Raw genomic sequence first — 20,993 nt, forward strand, 5'->3', positions numbered from 1 at the left:
TCCATTCTGGAAGTTTTTCCCTCTTGTTCTTTCTCTAGATTTCTGCCTATGTGGTAGGGACCCTTGGTGTGGATATTCATGGCTTTAGGAAACAATCCTTTTCACAGTCCCAAGGAAGTCCCACAGGTGGCTTCTGTATTGATTGGGTACCTTGAGGCTTGGTTCTAAGAGATGCTGGGATTCTAGCGTACAAGGTCTCCATGGGGTGCTCACGTGTGGAGGAGCAGTTCTGCACTCAGCAGGGCCCAGCAGTCTGGGGTTTAACATGTTCCACAGGGGACTTTTATAGAATCAGTTGTTTTGGCCAGTTTTATAACAAGCTAGAGTCATCAGAGAGGAGGGAGCCTCAATTGCAAAGATGCTTCCGTAAGACTGGGCTGTAGGCAAGCCTGTGTGACATGTTCTTAATTAATGATTGATGGGGGAGGACCCAGCCCATTGTGGGTGGTGCTGTCCCTGGACGGGTGGTCCCAGGTTCTATAAGAAAGCAAGCCATGGACAGAAGCCAGTAAGCAGCACCCCTCCATGGTCTCTGTATGAGCTCCTGCTTCCAGGTTCCTGTTCTGCTTGAGATCCTGTTCTGTCTTCTTTGCTCATGACCACTGATGTGGAATTGTAAGCTGAAATAAATCCTTTCCTCCTCAAGTTGCTTTTGGTCATGCTGTTTCACCACGGCAGTGGAAACCTTAATTAAGACACATGTTTAAGCTGGAGAGGGCCACAGCTCTTTGAATGTGCACAGCTGCTTTTACATAGTCCCAGTCAGGTTACCAAATCAGTGGTTGTAGCACAGGTGAGAGAGAGCTGAGATGGGTATAGTGAGCCTCCATAGCCATAGATTGAGGAGACGGGGAAGCGGGCAGAACCACAAGAGAAATTTCGCAGGAGTCCCCGTAATGGCCCCGTCACCCAGGAAACTCACGTGCTCCCATGCAGTGGTGCAGGAAGCTCCATCTGCAGAGAGGAGGGAAGTGACTATCCTATCCTGCCCGTGATCTCTGGGCTAGCCTGTGCTTCAGAGGGAACGTGAAGGGAGAACAGTCTCAAACAGTCCCAGGTGGAAAACAGTGTGAAAATGAATCTTGTGAGAGGGAGAGACTGGTAGCGGTGTCTTGTGGGACACAGCAGGATTGAGTTCGCAGTGGAATTAGCCAGTGTGGGCCTTTGGACGGGCCTCTTTCCAGAAGGTGGATGCCACTCTTGCCAGGAAACTTCCCCACAGTTCCCTCAGGAGGGAGGGCTATCCTTCTGAGTCCTGGCGCTGTGAGCTGAAAGAGCCCTGTGTTGTGTCATTTTTATTTTGGAAGAGCCACCAGGGCCCTGTGGGATGGATTTCGTGTGTGGGGTAGCTCCGTGTGTGGTTAGGAATGCCTGTGTGACTTGGACCTTTTCTTAAAGTTACCTTTATTAGGCAGTCATGAACGTGTGGCGCCTACATGGAAAGCAAGCTTCACCTCCAGCCTGTTTTCCCTCCAGAGGCACCTACCTAGTGTTACCCAGCGCCTGGTATACAGGGCCAAGTGAGGTCTGTGCATGGGGCACAGACCTTTTAGTTTGTATGTTTTTGCCTTCTTTCTCTAAAAATAAAAAAGCATGTCCATGGAGGGCGAAAGGCATCAAGATCCCCCGAAGCTGTAGTTACAGGCAATTGTGAGTGGCCGATATACATGGCAGGAGCCACACGTGCAAGAAAACACATCTGTGTAAAGGTCAAGGGTCCGTGAACTAGCAGATCCAGCACCCTCCAAGGCCATGAAGGGATCACCTCATTTCCTCTTGTATTGCCTACTGTCCTCTCTGGACCCAGAGTCCAAAACAAGTGGGCTAGAATCAGGTCCACTTTGTGGGGATCAGTGATCCCTTAAGGAAATCCTGCAGCTTCCTTAGGACAACATTTTCAGCTCTTCAAGGTAGACACAGCGGGCAACTAGACTATTTTATTTAAATAGATAGTTTCTAGACAGCAGTTATTAAAGTGGGGACCCCAGATTCAATACCTGGGAACTCGTTCAGATAGAAATGGATGGTAGAGCCCTTGATGTAGAGGTGACCTTTATTCTTATTGTATTAAGGTGTGTCTCTGTATATTTGATTGTTAATTGCTGAGATAAATGCTAACAGATTCTGGTATTGTCATTACTGTTGAAGAATCTCCTGTCTCAGTGTTGTATAAAACTGTTCTTTATCATCTCTGATTGGTTAATAAAGAGCTGACCAGCCTGTAGCTGGGAGGGGAGGTAAGGCAGGACTTGGAATCCTAGGAGGAGGGTCCCAGGTAGAGCAGAGAGGGGAAATCGCCAGGAGTTGCTGTGAGGACAGGCTTGGAACAGGAGCAGCCAGGCTGATACTAATGGCAAGTAATGGGACTCGTGGCTGGGAAGTAGGCCCAGCACAGTCAGGTTAGAGTAGCTGAGAACATGCCCAGCTGTAGTGCTTAAGGCTTCAATAAGGATAACAGGTCTCAGTCTCACTATTTGGTAGCTAGAACAGGCTCGTAGAAAGCCCGTACAACTATTTTTACACCTAGATGTTTTAGCAGCCCCTTGACATAAATAATGCCCACGTATGAAACAGAGTGGCTGTCTTAGAACCTGTGGGCATCCTGCTGATGCCATGCATTCCCTCTCATGGCCTTGGCCTGGCTTCGTGCCTGTAGCAGCAGCAGCAGCAGCACAGTGGCTGATCTTTGTTCCTCTTGGGCATTTTAATTGCTAACGAGACGTTGCTGAAGACCTGTGTACAGAGGTCTGTGAGAGCAGCTGTTTCATCTGCTTCCCTAGGCTCTTTCTCTTTCTGCTTCACCTCCATGTAACTCTTACTTTTTTGGGGCTTTGTTACCTGCCCTGATGTGATGCTCCGTAGTAGACAGGCCCTTCTGAGAGCATCCCTTGTTTGTCAGATTGGTGACTCCCATAATAACCATGGTATTTTGTGTTAGAGAGTGGACTGTCCAGGGGAGACATAGATCAACCATTTAAAGACTGTGCAGCCAGTCTATGGTTGTGGCTTGGGTGTGACCCAAGGGAGATTGGAGTGTTGTTGGGGTGACCTTGAGGATTATAGCTAGGATGCAGGTCCTCCCCTGTTGTGGAAAGGATAGTGATAAAGACAAGATGAGACAAGTAGTCACTGAGTCTTGGCCAGTGCTCTATCTAGAATATGATGTCAGTGAGTGGGCCAGACCCCAGACACTTTGCACCCTTGGTGGGGACAGAAATCAGGCCTGGGGGAACAGCTGTCAAGGAAATGGCAGGGACTTGTGGTATTCCACCCTCCTGTAGCCTTGGGGTGGGCCTACCTGACAGGGAGGCATGGACTGGGTTGCACTGGGGGATGGGGAGTTAATTCCTGTAAGGTCCTGACAGTGGGTTCTGTTTCCAAGAAGCAGATCCCAGCAGGCCTGATGGGAGTACCTTCAACATAATCTGATCGCACTTTCCCTTCTCTTCCAGCTCTATCCATGAGCTACCCAGGCTACCCGCCACCTCCCGGTGGCTACCCTCCAGCTGCACCAGGTAAGAGGACCTGGGTGGACCCTTTGTACAAAAGGTGGAGTATAGATCTCTTACGCCCCAGAGGGCTTATCTATGGGGGGAAGGGCTGGAGAGGTCTGAATTTGGCTGCTTCTGTCTGGGGCTCTTATTAGCCCACAGGTGGCCTCCACAGTGTCCCTGCTAGTACACCCACCCTGTTTCAAGGAGAATTTTGGATTTTGCAGCGTTGGGGTTCCTCCCACTGAGGCCAATACCAAGGGTCGCTGTCCTTCCCTGTATGCCCTGCCCACCCCTCCCTGTACCTTCCAGGATCCCTTGGTGATAGCATGAGACCCCACAACTGAGACAGTGGCACAGCTTATATTCCTTCTGAGGATTCAGCTGCCCTGCCCTGCCCCACCCCACCCTGCCCTGCCCTGCCCTGCCCTAGAATGTTTCCTGAAACTTTGGTTTCCACAGTAGTGAGGGAAATGTCAGGGCTTCTGGTTAAGGAGAAGGCAAGGGCCAGTGTGAGGATAGTTACCATTGAGGGAATCCAGCAGAAATGAACAAACTGAAGCAGGCAAATGTGTTAGCCACTGTCACAGAGCACATTCAGCTGAGCTGAGCCTTTTCTCCGACTTGGTACAGTGACCTCAGTCCCCTCTCCAGCAGAAACTGCCTTCTGCGACAGCATGCCTGGGTATTGCAAAGCCCAGGAGACGCAGAGCAGACTCAGACTGCCCTGAGTGAGAATGCATTTGGCAAATGATGACCATGTTGTTGGCTCAGCCCTGTGCAGGTGTCTACGCCTCAGCCCTTCCCCCAGCAGCCTGAGGTCACTTTTGTCATGGTCTGCAGACATGAGTGAGAGTGGTTAAGAGCCTTGCCCCAGGGATACACAGCCAGCCGTGCTCTCCCAGTGAACTCCTTGCTACTGTTCTTGATGGCTTCCATTTCTTCTGACATGGCCCTGCTTGCCTCCATCTGAGAATTTGCAGTATTTGTGGAGCTCACTGATGGCACATGCTTAGTACAGAGCCCAAGGGTTTATCTGTTCTCGCATCCCTTGATGCTTGGTTTGAGAGGACAAAGCATGCCTGGATCCCCACGGAGGCTGACCCTCTTGTTCATCCTTTCTGGGTCTTTATAACATTGCTTGGAGCTCTGCTTGGCTCCAATAGCAATACACTACCAGATCTCTCTACAGCCCTTCTCTCTGCCCTTTCACTGAACCAGGGATACAGAAGCTGATGGCTCGGTGTTGCTTTCAGGTGGTGGTCCCTGGGGAGGTGCTGGCTACCCTCCTCCCAGCATGCCCCCTATCGGGCTGGATAACGTGACCAACTATGCAGGCCAGTTCAACCAGGACTACCTCTCAGGCATGGTAAGTCATGACCTTGCCAATGTGCCCCTGGCTAGTGGCGACAGGGCTGTAGGGCTCAAGGTTGCTGACCCCAGGGCTCCAGCAAGATACCATGCCTGTTCCTGTGAGCACAGAGTGCTGAGCAGCAACCTAGAATCTCAGGGTCATCTGCTTGCTACCCACCCGTCTCTGAGCCACCTTTCCCAATCTAGATGAGGAAAAGAGAGTCTTGGAGCTGATGGTCTCTCAAGTTCTTGTGGTCCTGGGGGGTTGGGTAAGGCTGGTGCCTGCAGGGAAGTTTGTTGAGAATGTCTCATGAGCAAAGCACAAAGCCTGGAGGGAAGGTGGGTGGTGTGTGCTGAGGTGAGGGGGTGAACACATAGTGCTATTCTCGTTGGTTCTTGGTGGCCATGTAGCAAGTAGGTTAGGGCATACTTGTTTTTATTTGTTGTTTTGCTTTTTAAAGAGCGCATCTTATAATCTGAAAACAAATGTGTGTTTCGTGGGAACACTGCAACTAGTAGATACCCAAATGTATTCCAGGCCCGGTTCTAGGCACTGGGAGTGTGTGGGTACAGCAAACAAAACCCCTGGGCGGGGGAATAGCCCAGGTGGTAAAGTGCTCGTTATACCAGCGCTAGGCCCAGAGTTCAACTCCCAGGACCCACACGGAAGAAGCCAGGTGCGGTCCCTGTAATCCCAGAGCTGGGGAGATGGAGACAGGAAGTTCCATTAAGCTTGCCAGCTAGCCAGTCTCACCCACATGGTGATCCCAGGGCCAGCGGCAGATGCTGTCTCAAGCAAGGTAGGCAGGTGTGACCTTTGCCTCACATGCACCTGCACACACACAGATCTCAGCTCAGGCACACTTGGCCTCTGTGGAGAGGAGACAGAAAACAGCATACGTTACCGGGGGCAATACTAAAAGTGGCAGGTGTCTTTGGCATACACTTAGCATTTGGTAAGTGAATTCATAAGGACTGAAAATTCCAGCCCACCCTGGGCAACATAGAGAGAATCTTGTCAAAACCAAACAAAGAATCGAAGGAAGGGCAGAGGGTGGAGAATAAGGAAGGCAGGAAAGTAGATACATGGACATGGTCCTGGTGGCAGAGGCCTATGATCTCAGCTTCTTGGAAAGCTGAAGCAGGGGCATCCCAAGTTCATGGCCTGTTTGGGCTACAACATTTTGTTCAAGGCCAGCCTGGGGCAAATTAGTGAGACATTGTCTCATAATAAGTAGAAAGGAAGTGGGGATATAATGGTCAGTGATACAGTGCTTGCCTAGAATGTATGAGGCCATGGTTCAATCCCTAGCACAGGATGGAGGGGTAAACTGGATAGTACTGATAGGGTAAAGGTCAGAGGTGCTGGTGGGATAATGTAGACTGGGAAACGTAAGGTGGGGGTTGAGGGACCTTGAACAGAGATCTGACATGGTGGAAAATGTGCTACGTGAATGTCTAGGGACAGCCAGTCTTGGACGTGCCCAGGGGCCTGATGACTCTGGGGACAGTGAGGAGGCCTTGGCGGTTGAAGAGGAGGAAGTGAGGGTTAGTTAGAGTGAGTGCTGAGGATGGTGGAATCCTTTTCCTTTTCTCACTGGGCATAAGGATTCAGGCTTTGTTCTAGGCAGGTGCAAATCCCTCCAGCCTCACTTTCCTCAGCTGACTGTTAGCAGGCTGATGTGACAGAGCCACCCATGCCTGCAGAAGGAGCCCCTGTACCTTCTCAGTCTTTTGAGTGGTTAGCTCTGTGAGTCTTGGTTGGAAGAAGCAGCCTCTTCCATGTTTCCATGCTTCTTGCAGATGGAGTAGAGGTTCTGGTTTGCATACACAGCCCATCTCAGAGCCCAGGTGCTCTGCTCACTGGGCATCCTCCATGGCAGGGTTATGCTTCTTGTCCCGTGGGGGTGGGGGTTAATGAGCCTAGCGTCGTATGCCTTCCTCCATTGCTAGGTGTACATGGTACTCAAGGGAGGGGGTGGTTCTGGTAGGAGGCTCCTTACATATGCAGAACTCCATAAGGGGAAGACAGACAGGGTGCTAATCTTTCTGAGCCTATGAGTCTTAGGTTGTGCTTTGTACTTGGCAGGCAGGCAACATGTCTGGGACGTTTGGAGGAGCCAACATGCCAAACCTGTATCCTGGGGCTCCCGGGGGTAGCTATCCTCCAGTTCCCCCCGGTAGCTTTGGGCAGCCTCCTCCTGCCCAGCAGCCTGTCCCTCCTTATGGCATGTATCCACCACCAGGGGGAAACCCACCTCCCGGGGTGCCCTCATATCCAGCATACCCAGGGGCCCCGGGCCAGCCCATGCCACCCCCTGGGCAACAGCCTCCAGGGGCCTATCCTGGACAGCCTCCAATGACCTATCCTGGACCATCACCAATGCCAACCCCTGGGCAGCAGCAGTCAGTGCCAAGTTACCCAGGATACTCAGGATCCAGTACCGTCACCCCTGCTGTGCCTCCAGCTCAGGTGAGTGCAGGTTCAGAAGAAAAGTTCACAGGCTGGCCTCTGGCCCAGCTACACCGCATCATTTTAACAAGAGCTCTGATTTCCATTGCGCTCCCACCCCAGGTCTGGAAGCACTGCCGCCATGGTTGTTCCTCCTGTGAGATTCCCCTGAAGCCCCCAGTCTCATGGCTTCATGCCCAATAGGCCCCTTATACACCCTCCTAGACAAACGTGAAAAATTCTCACATCCTCTCTGGGTAGGGAAGATTGGCAGTTCCTCCAGGCACGGTTTGTCTTGGGCCATTCTAGAGAGTAGTTCATGTTTGCAATGCCTAGAGTTCGTTGTCATAGTTACATGGCCAAACCAGCCAGGCACAGGCCTAGTGGTATGTGCTGGCTGATTATTTTTAGATGGAGGGTCCATTGCTCCTCTGTTCCCACCTCTGCACTGCCACACTGTTTTCCTTATCTCTTCTCAGAGCATACCTCCTTACTGCCTTGATAACCAGCACATAATAGCCACTTAGGAGCCTGTTTGTGAACACCCGAGGGGAACACACCTTAAAAAGAGGAAGGTTGCTTTGTGCTCTTAGCTTCTATTGGTGGCTGCTTGGCCTTGGCACTGTGGCCTGTGGTGGGGCAGGTCATCTTGACAGGGAGAACGCTTGGTGAACCAGAGTTGTCTACCTCACAGCAGACAGGAAACAATGGAAGGGGCCTGGGCCCCAGTGTCCCCTCCAAGGACCTGCTCCACCCTACTTCCTAACAGTTGCTACTTTCTAAACACCACCGTCAACACATGAATCTTAGAGCGAGTCATGTCCAGTGCTTTTGACTTCAGGCTCCTTTAGGTACCTCAGCTCTTAGGGAAGGGGTTATTTTGGGGATAGGAGGAGATAAAAGAGGTCTTATGCCTTGGGATGGCATGGGTAGATCATCTTACCTGTGGCTATTTGTCTAAGCAGTTTGGAAACCGAGGAACCATCACAGATGCTTCTGGGTTTGACCCCTTGAGAGATGCTGAAGTTCTGCGGAAGGCTATGAAGGGCTTTGGTAAGAGACCACACTGATTTCAACTGCACCTGTGTCCTTAGTTCCCCAGGCGGTTCACTATAGCAAGAGAAGGCAAGCCTTGCCCCAGGGAGATGGAAGAGGGACTGTCTTAGATGCCCAGGAGAATGAAGGGGAGGTGCTAGGACAGTCTGTGGCCAACAGAGCATCCTCATAATCCAAAGTGTGCCTGCTCCATCCTCTTTTCTAGGCACCGATGAGCAGGCCATCATTGACTGCCTAGGGAGCCGTTCCAACAAGCAGCGGCAGCAGATTCTCCTGTCCTTCAAGACAGCCTATGGCAAGGTGAGATGCAGAGGGGCAATGCAGGGAGACCAACGAGGGCTTGTTCTCCCAAGCCAAGCTCTAGAGCCTGCAGCCAGCATAGCCACAGATCCACTTACTCTGCTCTTCTGGAAACGGGGGCCTCATAGGACTGGATCTCCAGGATGGACAGTGAGATTAGTTAGTCTTGCTTCAGGTTCTAGCCTTGGCTCTGCTAAGATGAACCTGTAGATAGATCAGTTCTCCCCTACCTGGCCTCACTTTCCCCTCTGCTTTCAGGGCATCCAGGTTTAGTTGATGTAAGAGCTTTGGTGGAAGAAGCTTAAGGGGATTGTGTTTTGAGCTTCCAGGGTTTTGAGTCCTAGGTGAAGTGTACAAAAATATTGAGTATGTTAGTGCTGTAGCTCAGGCTTCTCCCCATGGCTGGTCTTGATACCGACAGCTTCCTTGTCTGCAGTGCTCTTCGTCCGTGGATTTTTAAAAATGAGATTTTGTTTGTTTGTTTGTCCAACCAGGATCTGATCAAAGACCTAAAATCAGAACTGTCAGGGAACTTTGAGAAGACTATCCTGGCCCTGATGAAGACCCCGGTCCTGTTTGATGTCTATGAGATAAAGGAAGCCATCAAGGTGTGTTCTTGCGCTTGTGTGAGCCTGCCTCCACATGTATGCATAGCTACAGCGCAAGCAGAAGGGACTGGGCGCTGTGTTCCCCACTTACCAGTTGCTGCCCAGCTGGTAGTTTTTCCGAGACTCAAGTAACATGCCATTCCTCACAGGGACTATCTATGTCAACATATATATGACGTAATGACCGGGCTGGGCTGTGGAGAACACTGATGACAATGAGAGGGGGGCCCCAGGCTGTTGTAGTTTGTTCTCATTCACCAGGATTGTTCTTAGCAAGTAGCATCATGTCTGAGGAGCCCAAGCAGCAGAGGAAAAGACCCCATTGGGGTGGGGAGAGGTAGGGCTGGAAATGGAGATACAAAAAGATAGAGACGTCTTACCAGTTCCTGAGCCCCCACCTCACTGTCCTGTCTGCTGTGTCTGTCCTATATCCAGAGATGTCTGTCCCCACGGCCATGTACATCCCAGACATTCATCTCTGGAGGACCCGAATTCAACACAGACCAATTCCTGCAGCTTAACATGGGCTCTCTGTCTTCTTAGGTCTAGTTGATTTTGACCAGGGGCCAGGTCCCATCTGTGCCCTACAGACATGTAGCTCTGTGTATCCTGTGAGTAGAGAGTCCCTACTCAAGCACCCCAGAAGAGCCACTCACTCAGAGGCATGCCTGGCACAGACTCTACCTTCCCTAGAGGCTGAGAGCTTTGTGCATGGTCTGGAAGGGAGAGAAGACTGGCTGAAATCCAACTGCTGATATAGTCTAGAGGGTGCCAAGGGGGGACAGGATGGCAATGGCCTGGGCCCAGGAGTAGTCAGCACCCACCTCCAGCAGCTTTATGAGAAGTTGGTGGAATGCTAGAACATCATAGGCAAGGGGTTATCTGTGCGGAGAAGCTGTTACTACATACCTGGGTATCCGTGAGTGGAAGACTGGGTGTTCTTTCAGGACCTGCAGGGGGTTTGGGGTCAGGTGCTAGCGTGCACATCTTTTGTAAGTTCCAGTAAGCTGCTGATAGCATGCGGGCAGTGGTGATCATAAAAACACCGTACTGGCTAGATGTTCTGCACAAATTAGTCCACTTAGTCCCATTACGGACTCCTTAGGTGGTAGGTACACATACCTTCCCTTGATAGACAAGAAACTTGGCACAAGAAGTTAAGAGCCTTGCCTGAGAGTTCACACAGTAAGCTGCAGAGCCAAGATTCACACTGATGTAAAAGCTAGGCCTCTGACCCCATTTTCTACCTTCCTGCTACCCCGGGCACAGCCATTCCTTTCATTCCATCTGACTTCTTAGATATGTCCAGACTGCTCACTCATGACTCTAGCTTTTGCTTTTGAGGACACACACACACACACACACACACACACACACACACACACACACACCTATTGCCCAGACTTGGGGGGAGGGGAAGAAACCTTGATCTGCACTTCAACCTGACCCAGCAGGGTGTGACATCCATCGGACAGTCACTGCACACTCTCCCCTCTTTCACTCAGTTTCCTGGTCCGTGTGGATGACCCCTCATGTGGTGCATACTCATTACCCTGTCTTTATCTCATTTTTTGGGGCTTGGAGGGGAGCTGGCTTTTCAGGCATGAGTCAGGGTAGGGGTGTCTGTAGCAGGGGCCGTCCTTCCTGGGTGCCAATGAGGGCCTGGTTGCCAGCATGAGATCTGTTACATTCTTTGTCTGCCATCATAGGGAGCTGGTACTGATGAGGCCTGTCTAATTGAGATCCTCGCTTCCCGAAATAACGAACACATCCGGGAAATAAGCAGAGCCTACAAAACAGGTTAGAAGCTGCCTGGGCACTGGCCACACCCTCTTATAGGGCTCTTAGTCCTTGGCCTCCTTGTCCCCTGTTTCCTGTCGCTGGCCTCCTTATCCCCTCTTTCCTGTTATGCCCAACTTCCTGGGCTTTGATGCAAGGCCCAGCCCTACCTGCTGTTTACACACAGGGCAGGTGCCTGTAGTTGAAAGGGGCTGAGAAAATCTTGACTGGGGTTTGGGCCAGGCCTGACCAGAGGTCAAGTCACTTTGGCGTCACAAGCTTATGAGTCTGGAAGGTGAGCCACCTACCACCTCCAGCTTGAGACCCTTGAACCCTTGTCATGTCAATGCCCTCTGCTAATTATGTCTTTAGAGGTAGAATATCTGTAGGATAGACCCTGTTATCTTTCTTTCAGAGTTCAAAAAGACTCTGGAGGAGGCCATTCGAAGTGACACATCGGGACACTTCCAGCGGCTCCTCATCTCTCTCTCTCAGGTACCTTCCTCACAACAGGCTGTTAGAGAATTGGCAGCAGAGGCTGGGGGGATCAAAGTACTGGCAAATGAGTGAGGAGGGAGGATAAGGTCTTTTAAAGAGCAGCTTGGCCTTACAGCCTCCTTCCTTTCAGGGAAACCGTGATGAGAGTACAAATGTGGACATGTCCCTTGTCCAGAGAGATGCCCAGGTGAGTATAGCTGGCGAGGTGCCAGTTGTGGGCTTGCTGAACCAGAGCTTTGTGCTAGGTGCCCAGGGATGGAAAGAGTGATGGACAGTGGTGGGTTATGCATGTTGTGGCTTCCTGAGGCGCTCAGGGGCTTGACATTGAACAGGGTGCCAAACCTTCTGGATTTCCCACCTGTGAGAGGGACAGTAACAGCTACAGCTGTTGAAGAGCATGGGGATGTGGGACTTGGTGTGGCTTGGTACTTTACCAAATAGGTACTGTTAGGTGTGCAAAGGTACCTGTCTATCCAGCTCCTAGAAAGGAGCTGCCACTTTAGCCCTGCATCCTTACATGTCTGCCTGTGTCACCTTATGAGTTGCAGGCAAAAGGAGGAAAGCACAGGCATCCGAAATTCTAGCTATATAAATTTGCATTGCCTGCTTTCCAGTTCAGACTGTCCTACCTAGTGGGATGGCCAGACTTCCCCAGCCTTCCAGGAAAAGGCTGACTGCTGCTCTGCCTCTTTCCTTCCTGACCTGCTCAACATCACCTTGCCCTGAGGGATCTCAACCTGAGAATGTCCTGGGTTATCAGTGCCCTTAACTTCCCCATGACTGTCTGAGGCCTAGAAGGCTTCTTGGAGGTCTGGGGCAAGGTAGCAGATTGGCAAATATTAGGGGCCCAAACCCTCATAGGCTTTAACTAGCTATTGTGCTATTGAGCAAACATAATGATGTCTGTAGTGAAGTGTGGAAAAAAGACTGATGAAGCCCCACATCTATGAATTTTTAAGTATTTTGTATGTATGAGTGTTTTGCCTGCACGCATGTCTGTGAACCATATGTGCACCTGGTGTCTGGGAGGCAGAGGGTATTAATGCCTACTCATTGCTCTTCACCTCTGTAACTAGTTCTTAAGTGCAGGAGTCATCATGGTTACACGTGTTGCTTATAACCACTCTCCATGGTTAGGAGATTTCACACAGAAGTCTGGCAATTGGCTTCTGAGGCATGGGTCTGTCAGCCGAGGACCTGTGCTCCTCTGTCCTACTGTTGAGAAGTGCTACCCCTGAGGACTTGGCTAGGATCCATCCCTCTTAGCTCTTCCAATAAACTTTTTCTTTCGGCTAAGTTATCCGTGTGGCCCTTTGGGCTTCAAGGTCTTGACCTCAAGTCAGTTCTGGTTCTTACATTTTTCTGTATGAGGAAAGTGAGGCTCATGAGTTAGAGCCCTGGCTAGCATTCTGTTGCACGCTGCTTGAGAGCTAGCACCTGAGTCCGGGCTTCTATTCCCTCCTCTGTGATGCTGGGCTCTGAACTCAAAATCCTCTGTGCTACGCATAGAGAGGACGTGGATTGCTGGGGTCTGGGTATGCAGCGGGCAAAGCCTTCAGGGTTCGGCAAACTCGTACTCCCACTGCTAGGGCCCTGCCCTTCCCCTCTGGGCTTTACAGGGTTAGATGTTACCTAGGTGCTCTGAGCCTGGGGCCTAGATGATGCTTGCTGGACACATGCGTCTTTCTCTCCATCCAGGAGCTGTATGCAGCTGGGGAGAACCGCTTAGGAACAGATGAGTCCAAGTTCAACGCCATCCTGTGCTCCCGGAGCCGGGCCCACCTGGTGGCAGGTAGGTGCTAGGTTGGTTACATGAGAAGAGAACCTGCAGAGTGTTCGGCCGGCGTTTTCTTCGTGACCCTCACTTCCTCAGAGCCTCCTAGTGGCATCTGCTTCTAGGACAAAGGAAAAAATGAGGAAGAAGATTGCCAAGCACTGAAATACAGGATATCAGAGTAGGGAAAGCATTGGCCCAGCAGGCAAGGCCACAGTCGTCCTTTGACCTCCACACGCATGGCTTGAGCCTTTTCCCCCAATAACAACAACTAAAAACAAAAAGAAAAGAAAAAAATATTGCTTCCAGCAATGCTGGGTAACATTTGCTTAGCTTATTGAATACATAAAAGTGGGTTTCTGTCCATCAGATGGTGGAGATGCTTAGTCTGTTTTCTTGGCTTCAGCTTCACGTTAGACAAATACTCAGCACAACCTGGAGCTGGTGGCAAATGTGTAGAGAAAAAGGTTGGGCTGCAGATGGGTAGAAGGTGATGGAATGGAGGGCTGAGGCAGTCCTCTCTGGTATAAGGCTGTGTGATCGAAAGCCCCCAGTGAAGACACCAAAGCGAGCAAAGGCCCTGCTGGCCTTCCAGCATGGCCCAGGCATAGCCAAGGGGACACACGTATCTGGAGCAAATAGAGTGACAGTAGCAGGAGGTGAGGTCAGAGGTGGTAGACAGCTCTGCAGAGTTGGGTGTTCATCCTGAGAGCCTAGAAGCCACAGAAGGGCTCTCAGTGGAGTTAGCTCCTTCCCTCAGCTTGCAGAGCAACATGCTGCCCAGATTCCCTAGGCGACCTGGGCCTTGGGTGTGACGCAACGAGAATGAAAGATCCACCATTGAGCAGATCAGGTAGAAAGCTGTGCGGTGACCTAGGAGGAGTTGGTGGTAGCCTGGATGGAAGCTGGGCCAGAAGGAACCAGAGTCCAGCCTGTTTGCTGGTAAGCTGGACATGGTATGTCAGAGTGAGGGGACTTAGGAGGACAGAGGGGTTCTCTCAGCTGAGGGAGTGGCCATTGATAAACTAGACATTGGGAGCAGAGGACATCAGAAAGATAGTGTGCTGATGAGCCGGAGAGGCAGGAGAGGTCTTGCGCTAGGAAGGTTGAGAGCCATGAGGGATCAAGTGCCTGAGGCCTTGGGCTGTGAGAGGTCATCTTAGGAGAGGACCAGAGGGAGAGAAGAGTAGTTTGAAGATTCCTCCTTCTCTTCGGAACTGAGAGCCTGTTCTGAGGCACTCCGCAGCTTCTGAGTCTATAAAGGTTTATAACAGAACAGTGTGGCTAGTATCTGAGTGGGCTGTGCCTCACAGGTAGAGCAAGGTGAGCCTTGTGCATGAAGGAATGAGAGGCGAGTGCCCGAATGTGGAATTTTGAGGAGGATACTGTTAAGTGTAGGTTAAGATGGGTAAGCAAGAGCCAAGCACTAGTGCTAGTAGTGATCCTAGCACTAGAGGAAGAGGCAGGTGGATTTCTGAGTTAGAGGTCAGCCTGGCCTACAGAGCAAGTTCAGGAAAGCCAGGGCTATGCAGTAAAGCCCTGTCTTGAACCCCCACCCACTCACACACACAAAAGATGGGTAAACATAAGCAGACTGCCTGAAAAGGATCACCTGACTGCAGGGCGTGAGGCAGCACCACTAGACTTACTGTGGAGAGACGGGCTTCCTGTCAGCTGCAAAGCAGTCAGGCTGTCCAGGGCAGAGGGGAAAAGAGGCGGGACTCTCGTGGGTGGGTCTCCTCTCAGTTTTGCTGTCTTGATGGTACTGTGGGCTGGGCTCAAGCAATGGGAATGTGTTTTCGTAAGCATTTTGGATGCTAATAAGCTTGCCGGAATTGGCTTCTTCTGAGGCCTCTCTTTCTCTGCGGATGAGCCTCTTCATTGCTGTGTCCTGGTGTGGTTCCTCAGTTTGTGATGAGATGGTATCTAACACTCCCATTTGAAAATGTTATAGGTCGGAAATAAAAGCTGGGTAGTGACACAGATCTATCTATTGTCCTAGCTACATGAGAGATTGAGACAGGGGAATCCCTTGAAGCCAAAGGGTCATATGGTGTGACTAAATCTCACACACACACACACACACACACACGCACACGCACGCGCGAACTCTCTCTCTCTCTCTCTCTCTCACACACACACACACACGCACGCACGAAAATGTATTTATTAGGCCTTACAGTGAACATCATAGTTTGGCCCAGCGTGAACTGAAATAGACTCAAAACACGCCGACCTACATTGGTGCTTTGTGATTATGAAGCGCCGACCTTACCGGGCCTTAGAGAGCTGTGGCTGCACGCAAAAAGTAAAAGAAAAAGGACCCCGGGTCAGCCCGTTGCAAGCCAAGGTTTGTCAGTCCATACACGTGTCTGACCTCCTGTTTGTAGGTGCCACCGTTAGCTTGGCTGAGGGACCACCATCATGGCATTGTTTTAATACCTATCCTGAGGTGCTGAGGGCCAGGACTACAGCATAGACATCTGGAGAATATGTTCAGACTATGACATTGTCCCTTCTGCTTTCTTGCTAGTTTTCAACGAGTATCAAAGGATGACCGGCCGAGACATTGAGAAGAGCATTTGCCGGGAGATGTCTGGGGACCTGGAGCAGGGCATGCTGGCTGTGGGTAAGTGTTGGGGGTTGGCTCGCCTGTGTGCCCACCCGCTGGGCAGCGTGAGGTGCAAGCTGGGTGCTTAGTGTCCTTCGGTGGAAGGTGCTGTAGTGAGAACCACAGGATCTGAGTTGGCTAATCTGGACCATCTGGCTGGTGGGATCCATGAGTGCCCAGCCTCTGGGACAGAGGGGTCTCATGTTTTGTGTCTGCAGTGCAGCTCTGCAGAAAGGAGCTGCTATGTAGGCATTAGTGGGCGCCGGTCCAGCTGCTCTCCTCGGGGAAGGTGACTCACATCCTGCCAAGTTTCCTCTAAAAATACACCCCTGCAGGCAATTGTCAGCTGTCTGTGATGGAAACACATGGAAAGGTTTTTACTTGCAACAGCAAAACAGGCCCATTCTAGGGAGTGCTGGCCAGGCTTGCAGCATGGAGAGTGCCCTCTACAGCAAGTCTTGGCCGCTCTAGCAACTTCCTAATGTGGAGCTGGGTTCTTGCCCTGCATTCCTTGCCACCTCCTCTTTTTATACTTGTTAAAGGACATCAGTTTGCCCATTATTTTTAGTATGTTTTTCTTGGATCTTTCTGGCTAGAACAGACCATAACTCTCATTTTCCTGCGTGGCCTGAGAATGGTTCCACATCCCTTTGGCCTCCGTTTCTCCATGAGTGTTTCTGTTTGACCCTCGCCCTCGTGCCTAGGCACCCATGAAGTTGGAACATCTCCATATTAAGCCCCGATGCTCTCTCTGCACAGCCCTGTGGTTTTGGCTCAGTGGTGCCCAGGAGGAGGTTGGGCTGGTGGTCCTGCCTTGTGTGGAGTTGCAGTCATGGGCACAGTCAGCGGGAAGATGGGTGGTGGCAGATTGGATGTCCAGGCTTCCTAGGAGGACACTTAGTGTGTGCTGTCCCGTGTCCTGCAGCCCTTGTGCTTTGTTTCTCTCATAGTGAAATGCCTGAAGAACACCCCCGCCTTCTTTGCTGAAAGGCTCAACAAGGCCATGAGGGTACGTAGCTCTTGTGTGCAGGGTACCCTAATCTGGGTCTGAGTGGTTCCCTGGGGGCTGAGTGTAAAGGTACAGGAGGGCTGGGGCCTCAGGAAGGGTGGGAGGGGGAGAAGCCCCATGCACATACTCTGTCTGGATGACGCTTCAGGGAGCAGGAACGAAAGACCGGACGCTGATTCGCATCATGGTGTCTCGCAGCGAGCTTGACCTCCTGGATATACGAGCCGAGTATAAGCGGATGTACGGCAAGTCACTGTACCATGACATCACGGTAAGGATCAGGGGCCAACAAGGCCATCTCTCCCATCCCAGTACCTCCAGGCCCTTCGTTTCTCCTTCCTGTCTCCTCGAGAGCAGCCCTAGTTTGGCCAAGTGGGCTTCATCCAGTTGCCTCCAAAGTGATCACAAGATTTCAAGGACAGGGCAGGTCCCAATCCTGTGACCCTGGTTCCCACTCTAGGATCCCAGTGCATGGTGACGGAACAGAGTGTCTGTCAATGGCATAAAGAAGTCTCAGGCCCTGTCTTACCGCATCCCTGACCTTTAGAGGCCTCGTCACTCTGGACTTGTGCTTCACCAAGGAGAGCTCATGCCCCAAGGGTCTGTGGGGCTCAGCTCTGGCCTCCTCAAGTCTAGCTTTTCCCCATTCACTTTACAGTGGAGACCACACAGGTCGCTCAGCCTTGGGGTCACAGCCTGGGTGGTCAGATCCTGGCTCTCCTACTTGGTAACCTCATGACCCTTGAGCAGTGTCCGCAGACCTCCCGGCCACTGCCCCAGGTCCCTGCTCCACAGCTGGGGTGGTGGCGGCAGTCTACACAAATGCTGGAAGAAAACCGAGCGGCGCAGCTGGGCTGGCAGAAGTGGGCACTTGGTCACCAGCGCTGCAGGGCCCAATTTCAGCCTCAACAGCATTTGCTATGTTGTTGGGCTCATCTTTGAAGAAAAGATGGTCTCCACAGCCGTGCTGTGGAAATGAGGCTGTGGGTAGCAGAGAATTTGTCACTACTGCCAGAGTGTGGCCTGGGTGTCGAGTAGGCTGTGATAGCTGAAGAAGTCACAGACCTTGCCGTGAGAGAGCACAGCACAGAGACTGATCTGAGAAGTAGAGGCAGTGGCAGTAATGGTGTTCTCCGTGGGTGTCACAAAGATGGCCTTCCAGGGTAGGACAATAGTATTGCTTTACGGTAGAACACCAATATAAATGCTCTAGGCCAAGAGCAGTGATTAGCCCTGGATGGTGATCCTTTGGCAGATTCAAATGTTCTAGTTTTGGCTTTGGTAGTAGGTGAATGGTACTATATGTATGCATATATGCATGCGTACACACACACACACACACACACACACACACACACACACGCCTGTGGAGGCCAGAGTCACCGTTGGGCATCATTTCTCAGGAGCTGTTGATTTTTGAGCTATGCTCTGACTGGGACCTGGGCTTGCTGGTTATGCTAGAGTGGTCTACCCTTCACGGAGCTGCCTGTCTCCGCCTTCCCAGTGCTGGGTCACAAACACAGGCCACCACGCCAGCCTCTGGCTTTTGTTGACATAGGGTCTGGGGACACTGGGCAGAACTTGTTCAGGGAAAGTCTCTGCACTGCATACTCTGTGTGGGAACTCTTGGACAGGGGTGCTTCTCCACAAGGACACTTGGGGCCAGAAAGGAAGTGGTCTTGTCTCCCTTAACCCTCTCTGTTGTTTCTGTAACCAGGGGGACACTTCTGGGGACTACCGGAAGATTCTGCTGAAGATCTGTGGTGGCAATGACTGAGCAGAGACAGTTCCTCACCTCTGCCCCTGCTGCCATTGCCCAGGAAGACCCAAAGCGCGTCCTTTGGTTTTTCCTAATCCATCCAATATCCCCAGGCACACCGTTTCTCCCCTAAAGCCATAGCCTTTCTCTTCTGGTCCCTCCTCATCCTCATGTTGTGCCGAAAGGGCCCAGGTGGGCCAGAGTTCTCAGGCCACCATTTCCCAGGCCCTCACAGCCTTTTGCTGTTCAGAGTAGATGTTTTTCTCTCCTAGCTCCTGCAATCATTCCTCGTTGCTTGTGGCTAAGACTGTTAGTTGTGTCGTAGACATGTGATTTTGTATTTTTATTTGAAAACTTTTTTACCATCATTGCCAGAGAGATGCATACAAGTGTGTTTACTATATACGTGTTTCTGAGGAGAGTGGGCGGGTACCCTGTCCTTGCCTGTGATAAACGGGAGGTCTTGTAAGGGTACTGTCGCGTCTGGTGAGAATGTGTCATGAGTTTTGTTTTTGCCAAACTCACTTCTTTTTAGAAAAAGGCCAGAAAATCATTTGTTCCATTTTCCATGCAAAATCATGCAAGAATTAAAGCCAGCCTCCTGCCAATGACAGAGCTCCTTGTAGTTTGGAATGTGCCTTAAACCTGAATGTCTGTAGCCAAAAGCTGTTTCCAAATTAAAGTCAGCCAGCTCTGGAACATTCTGGAAATGTCCTTCTGGTGCCGGCGTGTTTTCTTCCACTTTCTGACTGGGGTTCTGGCCCTGTGCTGAACTAGAAACATACACTGGGGAAATCCCAAGCATAAGCTACTTGGCAGGGGTTGTGTTTTAAGCATGTGTTAAAGATGCTCTCTAGATCTACACAGAGCCCAGGTGGTAATGGGGCACAGGACTGGAGCCAGATGCAGAGGGGGTAGAATTTCCTGCATGTAATTGAAGTGTTGATTTCTTTAAAAACTCAGTTATATGATGTAAATATGTTTTTGTTCTAATTCCAAGTGTGGGATTTTAGTTTGGGCTTTAGTTTGTCCATAGCTATAATTGCCTCCTTTGGGGCGTGGTCTTTGCGAGCTGGTAAAGGCCTGCCTGGCGCAGCACAGAGAGGGGCGTGGTCTAGGGCTGAGCTAGAAAGAGAAGGTGTGGCGGTTTGGAGAGACCAGAAACGGCTGCTGTGGAGGCTTGGAGGACACAGGTGATGAGAAACGTTTTAACGCAGCAGCTTGGGTGAGACGGCTTGCTGCATTTGCTGTTGACGAAAACTAGTATAGCCCCAAAAGAACCCATAAGCCCTAAACAGCTGGGAGAAGTAAAGGGGTCTGCACCTCCTCTCCCCACTAACCTCTCTCTCTCCTAGGATTAAAAGGTTGGTTGAAGTAGAAGTAGAGGCTTAAATACTTCAATAAAATAGAGTTTAAAAACGAGCGTTAACACCCGAGTGAGGTCAAAAGAATGGCTGGTCGCCTAGGCCCTGGGAAAGGACAGCAAGGAATTTATGTGGTTTTGGAGGTGACCTCTCAGGGAGGTGCCACAGCAGCGTGTTACCTTGGGACCTTGTGTCAGAAGGAGGCTCTTGGCTCGCCCTGCAGGCTTTCTGCTCCTTGGTATCTGGAGAAGGAAACTGGCAGGAACAATTTCTAGGATTCATTGTCACGCCCAGGAGCATAGAGCTTGGCTTGCTGGCGGGGTGGGGTGGGGTGGGGGGGCTCCCGTCATGTCCCTGTGTTAGAAAGCTCCGGATAATGACACATTATAGAGAATCAGGTGCCTGTCTAGCCTCCTGGGCCCTGGCTAGAACTCCAGAGAGGCCTCAGTGGAGTAGCCAGCTGCAGATTACCAATCCTCATTTCTCCCCCACAGGGGGAGGAGAGATGACACTCAGTGTCATGAATTATGTTCACAGCCCAAAGTGCACACACCCCAAAGAGCCACTAATGGGTGGGCGAACAAGTCTAGTGATATAACAGAATCTCATCCAGCTGTATAAAGGAAGACACGCTGCAGGGGTGGACTTTCAGAACTTGTCCAGTGAAAGCCTGATAGCACTCATGATTCCTTTCACAGAAGGAGCCCCCAATAGGCAAGTCCAGGAAGATGCATGGTTTCTAGAGTGCTGGGAGAGGAGGTGTGGGAGGGGAGGTGTGTAGGCCCGGGGTTTTTCTGTGGTGTTGGAAATGGCCACGAATTCATGGCCATTCATGGTGCTGACTTGTGACAGGATGAGCACACTAGAATCCACAGAACCTGTGCAGGTATACTGCTGGGCTCTGCTGGGTGTGTGCACCTTTAACCCCGCTCAGGCTAC

At 51.2% G+C, this 20,993-nt stretch overlaps 1 protein-coding gene across 3 annotated transcripts in view; it reads left to right on the top strand.

Annotated features, from left to right (window-relative positions):
- Positions 1 to 19,404, top strand: part of Anxa11 (annexin A11) — a 42,664-nt gene extending 23,260 nt beyond the window's left edge. For all 3 annotated transcript variants that reach the window (XM_060390709.1, XM_060390707.1, XM_060390708.1), the window contains 14 exons: positions 3,453 to 3,515; positions 4,748 to 4,860; positions 6,934 to 7,317; positions 8,262 to 8,349; positions 8,558 to 8,652; positions 9,147 to 9,260; positions 10,970 to 11,060; positions 11,455 to 11,534; positions 11,668 to 11,724; positions 13,236 to 13,329; positions 15,845 to 15,940; positions 16,873 to 16,931; positions 17,080 to 17,202; positions 18,649 to 19,404. In XM_060390709.1, coding sequence (XP_060246692.1) covers positions 3,461 to 3,515; positions 4,748 to 4,860; positions 6,934 to 7,317; positions 8,262 to 8,349; positions 8,558 to 8,652; positions 9,147 to 9,260; positions 10,970 to 11,060; positions 11,455 to 11,534; positions 11,668 to 11,724; positions 13,236 to 13,329; positions 15,845 to 15,940; positions 16,873 to 16,931; positions 17,080 to 17,202; positions 18,649 to 18,708 — 1,509 coding nt within the window. In that variant the 5' untranslated portion in view covers positions 3,453 to 3,460 and the 3' untranslated portion in view covers positions 18,709 to 19,404. The remainder of the gene's footprint in view (positions 1 to 3,452; positions 3,516 to 4,747; positions 4,861 to 6,933; positions 7,318 to 8,261; positions 8,350 to 8,557; positions 8,653 to 9,146; positions 9,261 to 10,969; positions 11,061 to 11,454; positions 11,535 to 11,667; positions 11,725 to 13,235; positions 13,330 to 15,844; positions 15,941 to 16,872; positions 16,932 to 17,079; positions 17,203 to 18,648) is intronic.
- Positions 19,405 to 20,993: the final 1,589 nt, after the last annotated feature.

This window comes from Meriones unguiculatus, chromosome 9 (assembly GCF_030254825.1).
Source record: "Meriones unguiculatus strain TT.TT164.6M chromosome 9, Bangor_MerUng_6.1, whole genome shotgun sequence".
Lineage (NCBI taxonomy): Eukaryota > Metazoa > Chordata > Mammalia > Rodentia > Muridae > Meriones > Meriones unguiculatus.